The 12870-nt window shown below is 45.1% G+C and overlaps 1 protein-coding gene across 2 annotated transcripts in view; it reads left to right on the top strand.

Annotated features, from left to right (window-relative positions):
- The window catches only part of LOC147693099 (laminin subunit beta-2-like), a 251162-nt gene that overhangs the window by 134858 nt on the left and 103434 nt on the right, over positions 1-12870 (top strand). For both annotated transcript variants that reach the window (XM_086939355.1, XM_086939354.1), the window contains exons 7-11: positions 1206-1269; positions 2646-2848; positions 5496-5616; positions 8529-8717; positions 12045-12224. In XM_086939355.1, coding sequence (XP_086795481.1) covers positions 1206-1269; positions 2646-2848; positions 5496-5616; positions 8529-8717; positions 12045-12224 — 757 coding nt within the window. The remainder of the gene's footprint in view (positions 1-1205; positions 1270-2645; positions 2849-5495; positions 5617-8528; positions 8718-12044; positions 12225-12870) is intronic.

The raw sequence follows: 12870 nt of genomic DNA, 5'->3' as shown, positions 1-12870 counted from the left end.
TTATCCCTCTGAAGACCACATGCATCAAGCTTTTTTCCGGTCGCAAACATGACGATTCTGCGTATCGACCCATTTGCGAATGGAAAAAACCCTTTTCAGGTACATGAACCCATTTCCATTTGCAAATTAGGTAATCGCAATTTTTCGGATTACCTACATTGCAAATGCATTTAGGGAGTCGCTAATTGCGATTCCCTAAAGGTGATGCATCAAGTCTTTCCTAAATGCAAACTGTGCACTTAGGAAACGCTAATTAACATTTCAAATTGATGGTAATTTGCGCATTCTTTGAAAAATGCACAAAAGTGCATTTTTCAAAGTGACATGTGGCGCACACGCATGCCCTTAGGGCATGTGTGTGCGCCACATGTGCACCCTTACCTTTTTGGGGGGGGGTGAATCAGGGGGACCTTAGGCCCCTTGGCACCCTTGGAATTGCATTTGCAATTTGCGATTATCAATTTGGTAATCGCAATTTGCAAATGCTTTCCCATTCATTCCTATAAGCCTATATGCGCATTGGAATGAATGGAGTGACATTACCTAATAGTAATTTGCAATTTGCAAATGGCTAATAGGTCATGTTTGTGACTCACAATTTATTTTGCGATTCCTACATGCATAAGAATTTGAGATACCCAAATAGCAATTCCGTGAAAATCGCTATTAAGGAATCGCAAATGTAAATGTTGATGCATGTGGCCCTTAGTGCTTTGACTCTGTTCATGTTCTACTCTTGGGGATTTATCAAACTCAACATAATGAGTGGGAACACCATTTCATGTGCAGTCAGCACATGCCAGCATCATTTTGACTACCTTTGACACATTGCATTCATGTTTTCTAAATTTCCCAGTGAGTTTTGTTCATGTGAGCCCTTCTGTTGATAGATGCTACCTCACAACATTGTTTTTTATGGTGAAAACGATGAGAAACCATAAGGTGTAATTCGGTATTAATGTCCATTTTTATTTAAACACAGTGCAATGCCTTTTGGCTTCTAGCTTCTGTTTTGCAGATAGGTCCAATTTGGGCTTGTTTATCGCTCAAAGTCCAATTTTAGTAAAGCGGGTTTAGAAACCTGATTCGTTTTTTATGAGCTGACCAACTGAAAGATTGTCAAAAGGACTGCATGATTGGGTACTTTTAGGATGCGACACGTTTCAGCCGGATAATGATGATTTGTTGTTCTTCCTCTGTTCCAGGTGATCTACAGAGTCTTGGACCCAGCCATACACATCCGCGACCCATACAGCCCGCCTATTCAGAGTATGTTTCCGTGCGTTGTCTCACAATACTGTTGATTTTTGCTGATATTGATACTGAACTGTGTGTGTGTGGCAGCAGCACACAAAGGTAGATTGGCCCGCTTGGCTTCACATCAAAATGGAGTCTCTTAAGGTGGGACAGAGGAATGTGTTACATGTGGACGGATTCCTTGACCCTTCAGCAGTCCTATTATTCCTTCAGCAGAACCCAGTATACCTTGAATGTTCTTGGTTTCCTTGTAAAGCAGCAGCTCTATCTGTGTTGAAAAAGTATGTTCATGTTAAATGAATAAGATGGAACCTAACCAATCAGCCATGAGCAAATACACCTCCCAGAGATGTGAATGAAGTCCATTCCAGAACCTTGGAGCCAATGTTGATCATTCTCACTGTGACATGTGTGATTTGTTACAGAACTGGACTATACCTTTGCAAAACAAATCCACGTTAGAGTGAAGATATGAGTGGGACTCTCACTTCAGATCCTGAAGAAGCTACAGGCAGATATTATTCAAGAGATGTACTATACTTGTGGTCTCTGGAATGTGTAATGACATCATAGCACTTGTAAGTGCACGAATAGCTGACCTCATAGCTCGTCTCGACACGTGGCAAACCATCAAGCGTTAGGCAGATTACTCCCTGGCCTTGTTTCTTGTTTTCTTGTGAGTACATGTAGGTGAAAATGAGCACAGTGTTGGCATGAGCTTTTAGTGAATTGTTTTAAACGTTTGTAACCTTGTTCAAAGATGTTCTCTTCTGTAAAATTATGAGCAGGGCTAAGGATTGGGTCAACAGTTCATCCTTAAGGTTGGCAATCAAGAGAGGGAATGAAAAGCCCTTAGTTTGGGGAAACAAACTGATGAAGTTTACTAGCCAGCATCCCGCTCTATACCAAATCTTTCTCCCCTTTACTAAATTCTCTCCCAAACTACTTCTGGTTTTCCGTCATCAAAATTGCATTGTTTAGAAGAGGGATATTGGATTCATTTTCAAGGGTCATTGACCTAATGTCAAATTGGTAGATTTGTCAGCCGGAGTCATCAGTAGACGTGATTTCCACTCTAGATCTCTGTTCTTGTGATTGTTGGCAAATTATTTTGCCACCCTGTGCTTTAGATTCCAAATATTGGAAACTCCTGGACATTGGCTAATCCTACCGTGGACAGCCCCATCATAGAAGATGCTTCTTTTCCGCTGCGTATACCTAGCTGATAGCACTTGGCACTAGTTTGATGGTATCACTCAATGTTGTGCTCTGTGGCTTGATATTTGTAGAGTACCCTTCTGTCACTGCTCTTGCCGCATGGAGCTTTGCTTTTTCTGCATTCATAATAACAATCATATGTGTCTTGCTTTTCTCACACTCCATCTCAGACCTTCTGAAAATCACCAACCTGCGGGTGAATTTCACAAAGCTGCACACCCTTGGTGATAACCTGCTGGACTCGCGTGTGGAGATCAAGGAGAAATACTACTATGCCGTGTACGAGCTCGTGGTGCGCGGGAACTGCTTCTGCTATGGCCATGCCTCTGAGTGCGCCCCCATCGCTGGGATCCGAGCGGACATTGAGGGCATGGTGAGTACTCTAATCTCTTTACTCACTTCAGCAAACTGAGAAGAGGTACCCTGGCCTATGGGGAACCGGCGAAGACCACAACACTGGGGCAGATAGTCTCATGTCACGCTCAATGGCCCATTCTTGGGAAACATCCTTTACAACGCAACTTTTACCACGCAGTGCTTTTACATCGCAACTTTTACAACGCATTGCGCTGGGGGGCGCTCTAGGATAGGGAATAGATTTCATTTACTATCCAACACCTTCCCTACTATCCACGAGGACTGGAGTTGGAATAGTAAATTAAACTATTCACTATCCAGCACCTCTCAACACTATGCATTGTAAAGGCATGCGTTGTAAAAGTTGCGATATAAAAGCATGCGTGGTAAAAGCATGCGTTGTGATGTCATACATCCCCCATTCTTTCCTCATCCTTTCAGGAGGAACATGGACAGTGACCTACAATGGGCACTCCAAACACTGGTTTCTTCTGAGATTGCACCTCTATCCATACAACATCCCCTGAATCAGGTCATACTTTCTACTTATGCCTTAGTGCTTATCCAGGCCTACACATTCTATACTATTCTATGAGCACTTGTAGAGCGCATATCTACCTGGAGGCATCTCAGCGCTGCTAGTACGGCACAGAATCTTTATGGATACGTTACCAAGACCTATTCTAGAAAAGCCAAGTTTTTAATGATTTATGAAAAGAGAGTTCCTTTTTGATTGATTAGAGACTAGGGGAGGCTGTTCCACAATCTCGCTGCTGCCCGTTCTGCCCATATAAGTCACTTAGACAGAGCTACCTACACAAACCGGATTGGTTCAGCAGAGAGGTACACAGGCTCACATACTTATGCCCACTCTTGTCAAAGCAGCAGGTGACCTTTTGCTGGCCACATTGTCTCCAGCTTCCTCTTTTTTAATAGGACCACCCCAAAGCCCTGTAATCCTGCAATCATTTGCCTGGGATGGATCCTCAAAACTTATGTGGCTGGATTGCCATGAATTTCCTAATTAAACCCAGGACATAGCTTCTTGGACTTACCACAGGCCTCTGTCCATTAGCTGGAAATATCTGGGGGCAGATTTACAAGCCTCTTGCGCCACTTTTGCGTCATTTTTCCCAAGTTAAAAATTACGCAAAAGTGGCACAAGGGGCTTGTAAATCTGCCCCCTGGAGTCTAGAACAAACCCTAGTTCTACTACAAATGTACACAGCTGCCTAACTAGTCTCCAAGGCCCCAGTGATATGGATATTGCATCTAATGTTACTCATCTTCTAACTATCATTCTCACCAAAGGGAGAAACAGCCTTTACCACAACGGCCGAACCACGTGCTGTAGTTACTATGCAGCCATAACAATGGATGCATCTTTACCACACATTCCTTAACCACGCATGTTGTTACAACGACATACCTTAGGGACAGTAGCGTTGGACTTTAAAGCTCGTACGGTTGCGCAGACTGGAGTTGGGGTAGTAAACTATACCGCTCCGAAGTCCAGCGCTTTCCCTAAATCAATTCTTTGTAATGATATGCGTGGTAAAGGAATGCGTGGTAAAGACGCTTGCTTTTTAAAGACTGAGCAGTAACAGCATGCATAGTAAAAGCGTGCGTTGTTCCGGTATGCAAGCCACTGGAGGTAAAGGGATGCATTCCTTAGTGCTGTCAATGTTTGTTTCAAGCTGTATAATCGATCTGTGGTTAATTAGAAAACAAGGGTCGTTTCAAGCTCCGCTACCTTGCACGGCCAATACCTCTCAAGAGGATCTCATCCCTGGTACCCGTGAAGCCCCTCCAACCAGTCTGCCTCCAGAGGCTTGTCACATAATAATACATCAACCCAGAAGTCCTCCAGTTCCTGGGTGCCCCCAAGCTCTGAAGACAAGTTCAGTTGTCCATTTACTTGCCAGAAGCGGCAAGCAGCCATTCAGGCTGGAGTGAAGCAAAACATAGGGGCATATCAGCAAGGGCCGGAGTTAAAATTATCGCCGCTTAAGCGTCCGTTTTCGGATGAAAAGCGGCAATAATTTTAACACCCTATTAGCAAGGACACGCTAACGCGAGAATCCATGCTTCTTCGCACTTTCCCTTAACGCCCAGCTTTGCATCTCTAATGAGATGCAAAGTGGGCGTTCCTCCCCAGAATAAAGAGAGAAATGTCGCTAAGCGACATTTCTCCTATTATCAAGCCTCACGCAAAGCAGGGTAGCAACAGGAAAAGTAGGGATAACGTATGTTATCGCTACTTTCCTTACGCCTGCTTTGAAACTTACTTAGTCATGATATCCTATAGAAGGTGGATATCATGGCTAAGTATGTGTAGCCCTATCAGCAAGCTATCGCCAAAAGTTGTGCGATTATCTCTGGATTTCCAGCGATAATCGCACAGTGTGCAGCTTGCGCTCTCAATGTTATCGCTGTGGAGAAAAGCGTTGCTGATAGCACGCTATCTCCACGATAAAATTCAGAATTGGCCGGCGATGTTTATCCTAGCGCTAAGTGCGTTTAGCGATAATTATCGCCCCCTCTTGATGATATGCCCCTAAGTCACTTCTACAGAGGTTTCCGTCGACAGCCTGAACACTACAAATCACGTAGAATGAATTCAACAGAATATAATAAAAACAAATCCTTTCTCCTTGGTTCAGGTCCATGGGCGGTGCGTGTGCAAGCATAACACCAACGGGCTCAACTGCGAGAAGTGTGATGGCTTCTTCAACGACCTACCTTGGCGGCCAGCAGAAGGACGCAGCACCAACGCCTGCAAAAGTGAGTCCGTGGTGCACGTGAGACAATTCAAGGGTGTGCGAAATGTCTGAAGTTGGCTTTTGATATCTCAGTCAGATCTTTTTGCTGACTGCATCTACTTTAAATGGTGAGAAAGGTTAAATAAGACCAAGTGAAAAAATGAGCACAAAATATGTTTCCCACAAAAAATTCAGGTAAAAACTACTTCACTTATGACAGAATTCTCCCACTAAAGTGTTTTTTGCAAGAAACAGCAACAAATATTTCAGTGAAAATGTTTCCCCCAATCGAAGATGCCAAAGTTAATAATTTCATGATGTTGCAGAGTTTGTCACCTCACGAAACTCTGCCCATTTCTGATGTAATTATAGTTTTGCATGACCCTAAAAAAAATCCTGCTAAGGCTGACAGTGGGTGCCCATCACAGCATCTTCAAGTTGTACATGTCTGATGCCCCCGCCCCCCTTGTTTAGGTTTGAGTTTTGACAGAGCAGTTACCAAACATACCCCCTCCAAATGCGTTCTCGCATTGAACTGCTCGAGCGACTACTTTACAACCAAAGTCCACTACTGATGGCTCCCTCCTGGGTGTTTTGCTCCACTGTGCTAATGCAAACCATGGATTAGCACATTAAACCCAGACCTATTGGTTTTGCCAGAGATTGTGCTTTCAGTCTGAAGGTCCCAATTCCCATTACAAGTGTACCACTATCAATAAAATACATGGAAACTACAGCTTAGCATTTTTTAGTCCACAGTGACTTGAAAATGATGCTCTGACAACACTCTGTACCCTCTGTCCTCAAGGAGGACAGAGGGTGGGGGAGTTAAAGTGACTTTCTGATCAATGGACCAACAGTGTAATCCTCAGAACTGCGGAGCCGGTGCAACTCTAGTATCCAAGTACTTTCAAAGAGGTTTTTAAAAATCATCATTCACCAATAAAAAACAGGCCAGGCTTCTCAGGTCAGTCTGCTGAGAGGGGTCTTCCAACATTTACATATTATATAATATACACTGGAGTCCCCTTTAACTGACTCCCCATTTCAATCCCAAGAAACACTTCTCAGGCGAAGATTGGCAGCCTGTGACGATGAGGCAACCAGGGTTTCATGACGAGGTCTAGAGGTAGTCACAGGAGGTTGGTCAGTGCCTCACTCTACCAAAGTTAAACCTGCTTTCCATGGACTCTGGCCTTTCTTCCAAAACCCATCAGATTCTTAAACTGAAAATTGCTGCCCCTGTTCCTCCACTTGCTTATAATTTACCAAAATGTTATGCACCTTGCCCAAACCTTATATATGTCCAACTTTTCCTTATTTCTTGGTGATTGTGTATCGCACTCCTGCACTTGTATCATGTTTCATATATTTAATACAAAGCGCTCTAACATTTTCTCGGATTATGTCTGCGCTGCAGAAAAATATAAGCAAACTTAGAGTCCTTCCATGTCAATGGTTTTAAGGTCCTTAAAAAAGAAATAAGAAAAGTTAAAAAATGTAAACCAGGAGTGGGAGACTTCTATAGATTTGGATGTTTGAAGGTCCAACCACGCGCTTTGGAGCTTCAGCGGTATTCTGAAAGGGCCTGTGTGACAGTATTTCCCATTCTATGTCTCCGCCGGATGCCCCTCCCCCCCCACCCCCAACATGTCCCCCCCCACTGGGATTCTTACAAATCTGATTGGCTGCCTGCTCCCTATTTTTTTGACAGACTCAGCTATTGACTAAAACTATTGGCTTCCAAAAGAAATGAATGACTTCTGAATTTTTAGGCATGAATTTTTATGACTTCCTCTTTCAACATATGGCCATGGTGCAGTGGCACCCTCTCCGTGAGGGACTGTTAGGGTGGGAGTGGTGATAAACTGATACACATCAACTAGCACCAACCAGCCAACCGGAGAGCTGATGATCTTGTGCAAAATAGCCACGCGGGCTAATAAGATTGCCCAAGCCGAAAGAACAGTCTGGTTATGGGGTCAATAAAGCCATGCAGAGTTGTGGCCGGGACAGGACAGGTCCTGGGATACTTTGATGACATATATGATGCTGTGGTGGTAGAATTATAAAGCATGATGAAGGCAGTGGCGTAGCAAGGTCAGGTGGTACCCGGTGCGGAAAATTTCTGGTCGCCTACGGCTTGACAAAATGGCAAAATTATGTGTTTAAAACCCATATTTTTGCCATTTTGTCACCCCCCCCCCTCAGTGATGAAACCCGGGGCGCCCGCACCCACCGCACCCCCCTTCCTACACCACTGAATGAAGGGTCAAAAGGAGAATTTAGGGTTGTAAAGAGACTTTATGCTGGCCAAATCGAGGGCTTATTTAGGTTAAAGATGGTGTGGAGAGACAGCAGCACTGGGCACAGGCAGGCATGGCGACACGGAGGTGCTACAGATGTGAGATCAGTAGAAGAGGAGGCCACAAAATCAATTCAAAGACGACTGATGGCGAGCGCATTTGTTACTGGCACTAGGGGTGAAGACACTTCAGAGCTGGAATATTGGGGTCAATGTTTAGAGGGGCGGTGGGAGGTTTAGTTGGTGTAGGGTGGTGCAGTTATAAAGTAGAATCTGTGAGCTGTGTTCTGCTTCACTTACATTGAATCGTCAAAACTTCTTATTAGTAAAATGGCGACGAGGGCACAGTCCTTTCTATGTATCCTATTTGTGTACGTACATTCCCTGAATATTCGCTTTTCATTCTAACTTTAGATTTTTTGGTGCCAATTTACAAACACATGTAAGTTATACGTAAAAGGCCACTACAGGAGCGCTCTTACATTTTCTTCCATACTCATGTGAATTAGTCCCTGTGCTCTCTCTGAAACATCTCACATTAAACTTTGAAAAATAAACTTGTGGGTAAACACAAAGAGGAAGAGCTGTGCTAAACATTAACTGTTCCTATTGGTTTATTCCATCCGCAGAGTGCAACTGTAACAACCATTCCCGGAAGTGCCACTTCGACATGGCGGTCTACCTGGCCACGGGGAACATGAGTGGTGGTGTCTGCGATGAGTGTCAGCACAACACCATGGGCCGCAACTGTGAGCTGTGCAAACCCTTCTTTTACAAGGACCCCAGCAAGGACATCCGGGACACCGGGGCATGCCGAGGTGAGAGCAAAGGAGCAGGCACCCTAAGAACATATGGAAACATAAGTAACCTACTTTCAAAGAACTAAAAGTTACCAATTATAAAACAAATACAAGAGATTGATGAAATCCTACCCCGTGAAGTGGGACAACTGGTTATCCCTGTAGTCTACTTTGCAGAAAGAGGCCTGTGGGGAGGCCTTGTTAGTGCACATCAGAAAGTGCTGTACTCTCTCAGTAACACATCCCATGCCACACTCAGTTCCATGCACAGCACCACCCACACTATGTGTATATGTATGTTTGCACATGTTCTAGTGTGTGTGTGTGTGCGTGCACATGCATGCGTGTCTCCTGCCTTGTAAACAGACGTGTACCCCTGCCTTGAGTGAAACTGGTATCCTGACTATTAATGTCTCTGGCACAGCTAAAATGGAAATCTAGCATGTGCACTGAAGCCTAGGCCTGCCATAATGAATGATTCTGAGATTCATGGTCCATTCTGTGACACGTAGGGGTGCGCCAGGTGTGACATTTATTTTGACAATGTTCTACGATCCTACTATCCATGCCCTGCATTGTTGGCATAAAGTGGGGGCCGCAGCATACCATTTTTATAGATTAATATATTGAACAGACTTTTATTCTGTCTCAGGCAGAGTGTGATACCTACCGTCCGCCTTGTGCAAAGTTCGGTTGTGACACCCAGACCTTTACACTAACATAGCGTGTACATGTTGTGTGTGTGTAAGATATGGATGGTGGCAAGACTTAGAATTGTGATGAGAGTATGGTTGCTGGGTTCAGTGGGACCCATTCTGGATTGCTCTTGGTTGACAAAAAGGTTGGAGTAAGGTTTCCTAGGCAGGGAGGTGGATTGCCTGCATGCCTGGAGCTGAAAGGAGGCGTGCCAGACACTGAAGTGTGGAAGGAGAGAGAGAGGCCTACCTTTAGATACTCTCTAAGCATCTTCTGAGAAGCTTATTGCTGTTCTGTCTGTCTTCAACACCGCCGTTTGGTTGATGGTAGGGGAATGGGGTTAAGTCAGCATAGTCGGCTGGTGGGGTGAGGTGGCTTCTAGGCAAGGCTTGCCCTTCTGTCTTTCCCTGAGTGCTGATGATTACAGCCAGGTGCGGATTGTTCACACTTCATTGTGCTCACGTTTTGGTTTCTTGGAGCCAGCGCTTTCTTTAGCTGGTGTGAGAGGCATCACCTTGCACAAAGACTGTGGGCCCGATTCAAAGAACTAACTTAAGTTAAAATCCTAAACTTACTACCATTTTCGTATTCACAGAAGGCACTTACTCATTTCGGTATTCACAGAAGTTAGGAGTCCTAACGTTAGGACTCCTAAATGCCTTCTGTGAATACCAAAAGACTTCAAATTAGGATTTTTCTCAGTTTAGTAGTAGTAAAGTTGAGAAAAATCCTAATTTTAAGACTTTCGGTATTCACAGAAGGCATTTAGGACTCCTAACTTCTGTGAATACCGAAATGAGTAAGTGCCTTCTGTGAATACCAAAATGGTAGTAAGTTTAGGATTTTGTCTTAAGTTAGTTCTGTGAATCGGGCCCTGTGTCTGTACTGCAGCTAGAAACTGAAATCTGAAATGGAACCACCCCAAACCAGTTCCCGGATAGTTGCAGTGGACCAACATCCCCTGCCAGGACAATCAGAATAAAGGTAGGACCCAAACCATCTAACTTTGTTCCAGTTCTACGTTCTTCTTGCCCAAGGAGAGGAATGCACTGCTGTTGTGGTCCAGGAATTGTGCCAACCAAACCGCCAACCTCCCAGATGTGAGGGCGCCTCACCTGAAATAACCTCAACATGCTGGGGAGCTGTGGGTCTGCCTAGCATCTATAATCCTGCCTGTTTGCTCAGAGAGTAAACCCTGCAGGAAGAGGGGATGTTCAGAATGAAAAAAACTGCAATTTTCCCAAATTGTGGAGCACCCAGAGGAGCCAAATTCCTACTGGGAGACAAACTGGCAATCACCCGAGCTTTGAGCTTTCACCTGACCTCTGTGCATGGTTCCCTTAGTGACTGCATGAACAATTAACAGTCACCTAATTGGTAGCATGCCTTCCAGCATCCTCGCGATGTAACCCGAGGGATGTAACACGTGGAGAGGTGTGGTGCAGCGGCCAGAGCAGCTGACTTCGGAGCACAGTGTTCACGGTTCGATCCCCGGCTCCGGCGGCAGCTCAGTTCAGCACCATGTGACTCTGGGCAATAGCTCACTTAATTTCCATGACGGCCCTCAGCGCCTTGAGACCTGTAAGGGTGAGTAGTTCGCGCTTTACAAATACGGATTTACCTCTTCCGCCACTGCCCCTGAACATGCTATGAATCCTGCAAAGTCGACAACACTCCTGCAGTCAAGGACCTTCCCTGATTTTGGAGACCACAACTTCTGAAGAAGAGTGACCACTGTTGAGGCATGCCAGTGCCATTCATGCCCACTGGTGAGATCTGAGATGCAGGGTCACTGCCCACGATGCCCCCCCACTGACAGATGCAGTGGCTTTGCTACAACGAAGGACGCCCCCTCAACCTCTGCACCGAACCACGTCAAGGCAAACAGGTAACACACGGCCTGGATTGAAAGACTGAGAAACTGTGTCTTGAACCAGATAAAGAGAACCCTGAATGTTAGGGAGATTCATAACTCTCAGTGTGAGCTTGTTTGCTTGAAAGATGCAGTGAAATGGACATGATAAACCCTCACACAACTTAAACGTGAACCTGCACCTCTGCGTGAATCCTGCCCTTCAATCTGTTCTTATTGCTTTTAGAGACCCTTAGGTGGTGTGGACACTTGAGAAACTGTGTTAGAACACTACATTTGTATGCAAACTTTAGAACTGGCTAGAGCCCCGCCGTTGTGTTAGTAGAACCCCATAGCTGCACCCCATTACTGTGCGTACAATTTTCTTTTGCAGTTAGGTTGAAGTACTTCAGTTTTACTAAGACAAGCACTGGGCTGGACAGTAAATTATTGTGTCTGTTCTTTTACTGTTGAGTTCTGAATTTCTGGCCCCCACACAACTCTCTGAGGAAACTTTGACTGCTCTGCCTCAAGTGCAGAAAGGGATGTACTTGGCCTACTTTGTAGCAAGCATACCAGAGGCAACCCACCCCAACCACCATGGTTGTGGTCCAGTAACCCCAGCTTGCTGTGTAGCCCCCTGAACAGGATCTGAAAGTGTGCATGTGTGTATGTGTGTCTGCAAGTGTGCACATGTGTGCTTACATATCTTTGTTTGTATGTGTATACATGTGTACTGGTGTGTGTGTGTGTCTCTGTGCCACAATTTCTTTTAATGTGGTTGTATTCCTTTGTAGCCTGTGACTGTGACCCTGATGGCTCATTGGATGGAGGACTATGCGATTCCCAGGACAATCCCATACTTGGATTCATCGCTGGGCAGTGTCGGTGCAAAGATCACGTCGAGGGACCTCGCTGCGACACGTGCAAGGCGGGATTCTTCGGCCTCAGCGCGGACAACATACAAGGCTGTCAGCGTACGTACCTTGACCCCTCGGGGTACTGCACCAGGGGCCACATAACACTGTCCAGCATCCAACACGGTGGGCCAATGTCAAAGAATTAAGGGCCAGATGTAGTAAGCATTTTAACAATCATAAAGGCTCCAATTTAATGTTTGCAACCGTTAAAGTGCTATTTCTTAAGTACTAATAACTGTGTATGCCAATTTGTGCACACCCGTTCATGTATGCAACAATTATGCATGTACAATTATGCATTTATTTAGTACTTCTTTTACAGACAGGAGACTAATTTTTATTTGGACAAGACGTAGTGAGTGTTTGTTCCACAGGAGAGGGTGCCAGTCATGTCCCAAGGCTAGATTTTGTGGCAGTAGCAGTTGGAGAGGTAGGAGGCAGCACAGTCTGGGATCCTGCAAATAATTCCGCGAGAGCACTTGTTGAAGAAGTGGAGTCATAGGGAAAGGCACTCTTGTGAGTCCAACAATGAATGGTGCAGCAGTGATTATGTAAGGGGGTGCTTATGTTTACAGATACTGCAGGTACTGGTGCTGAACTAATTGTTGATAAAGGGTGCCTATGCAGGAGTTGGCATTGCACTGCAGATAATAGTATAGGAACGGCTGTGGGATAGGGTGCAGTTTGGGAGTTGGGCACAGTC

Source organism: Lissotriton vulgaris, chromosome 9, assembly GCF_964263255.1.
Source record: "Lissotriton vulgaris chromosome 9, aLisVul1.2, whole genome shotgun sequence".
Lineage (NCBI taxonomy): Eukaryota > Metazoa > Chordata > Amphibia > Caudata > Salamandridae > Lissotriton > Lissotriton vulgaris.
The sequence above is the reverse complement of the archived record's forward strand: the minus strand, read 5'-3'. Positions and strand labels throughout refer to the sequence as shown.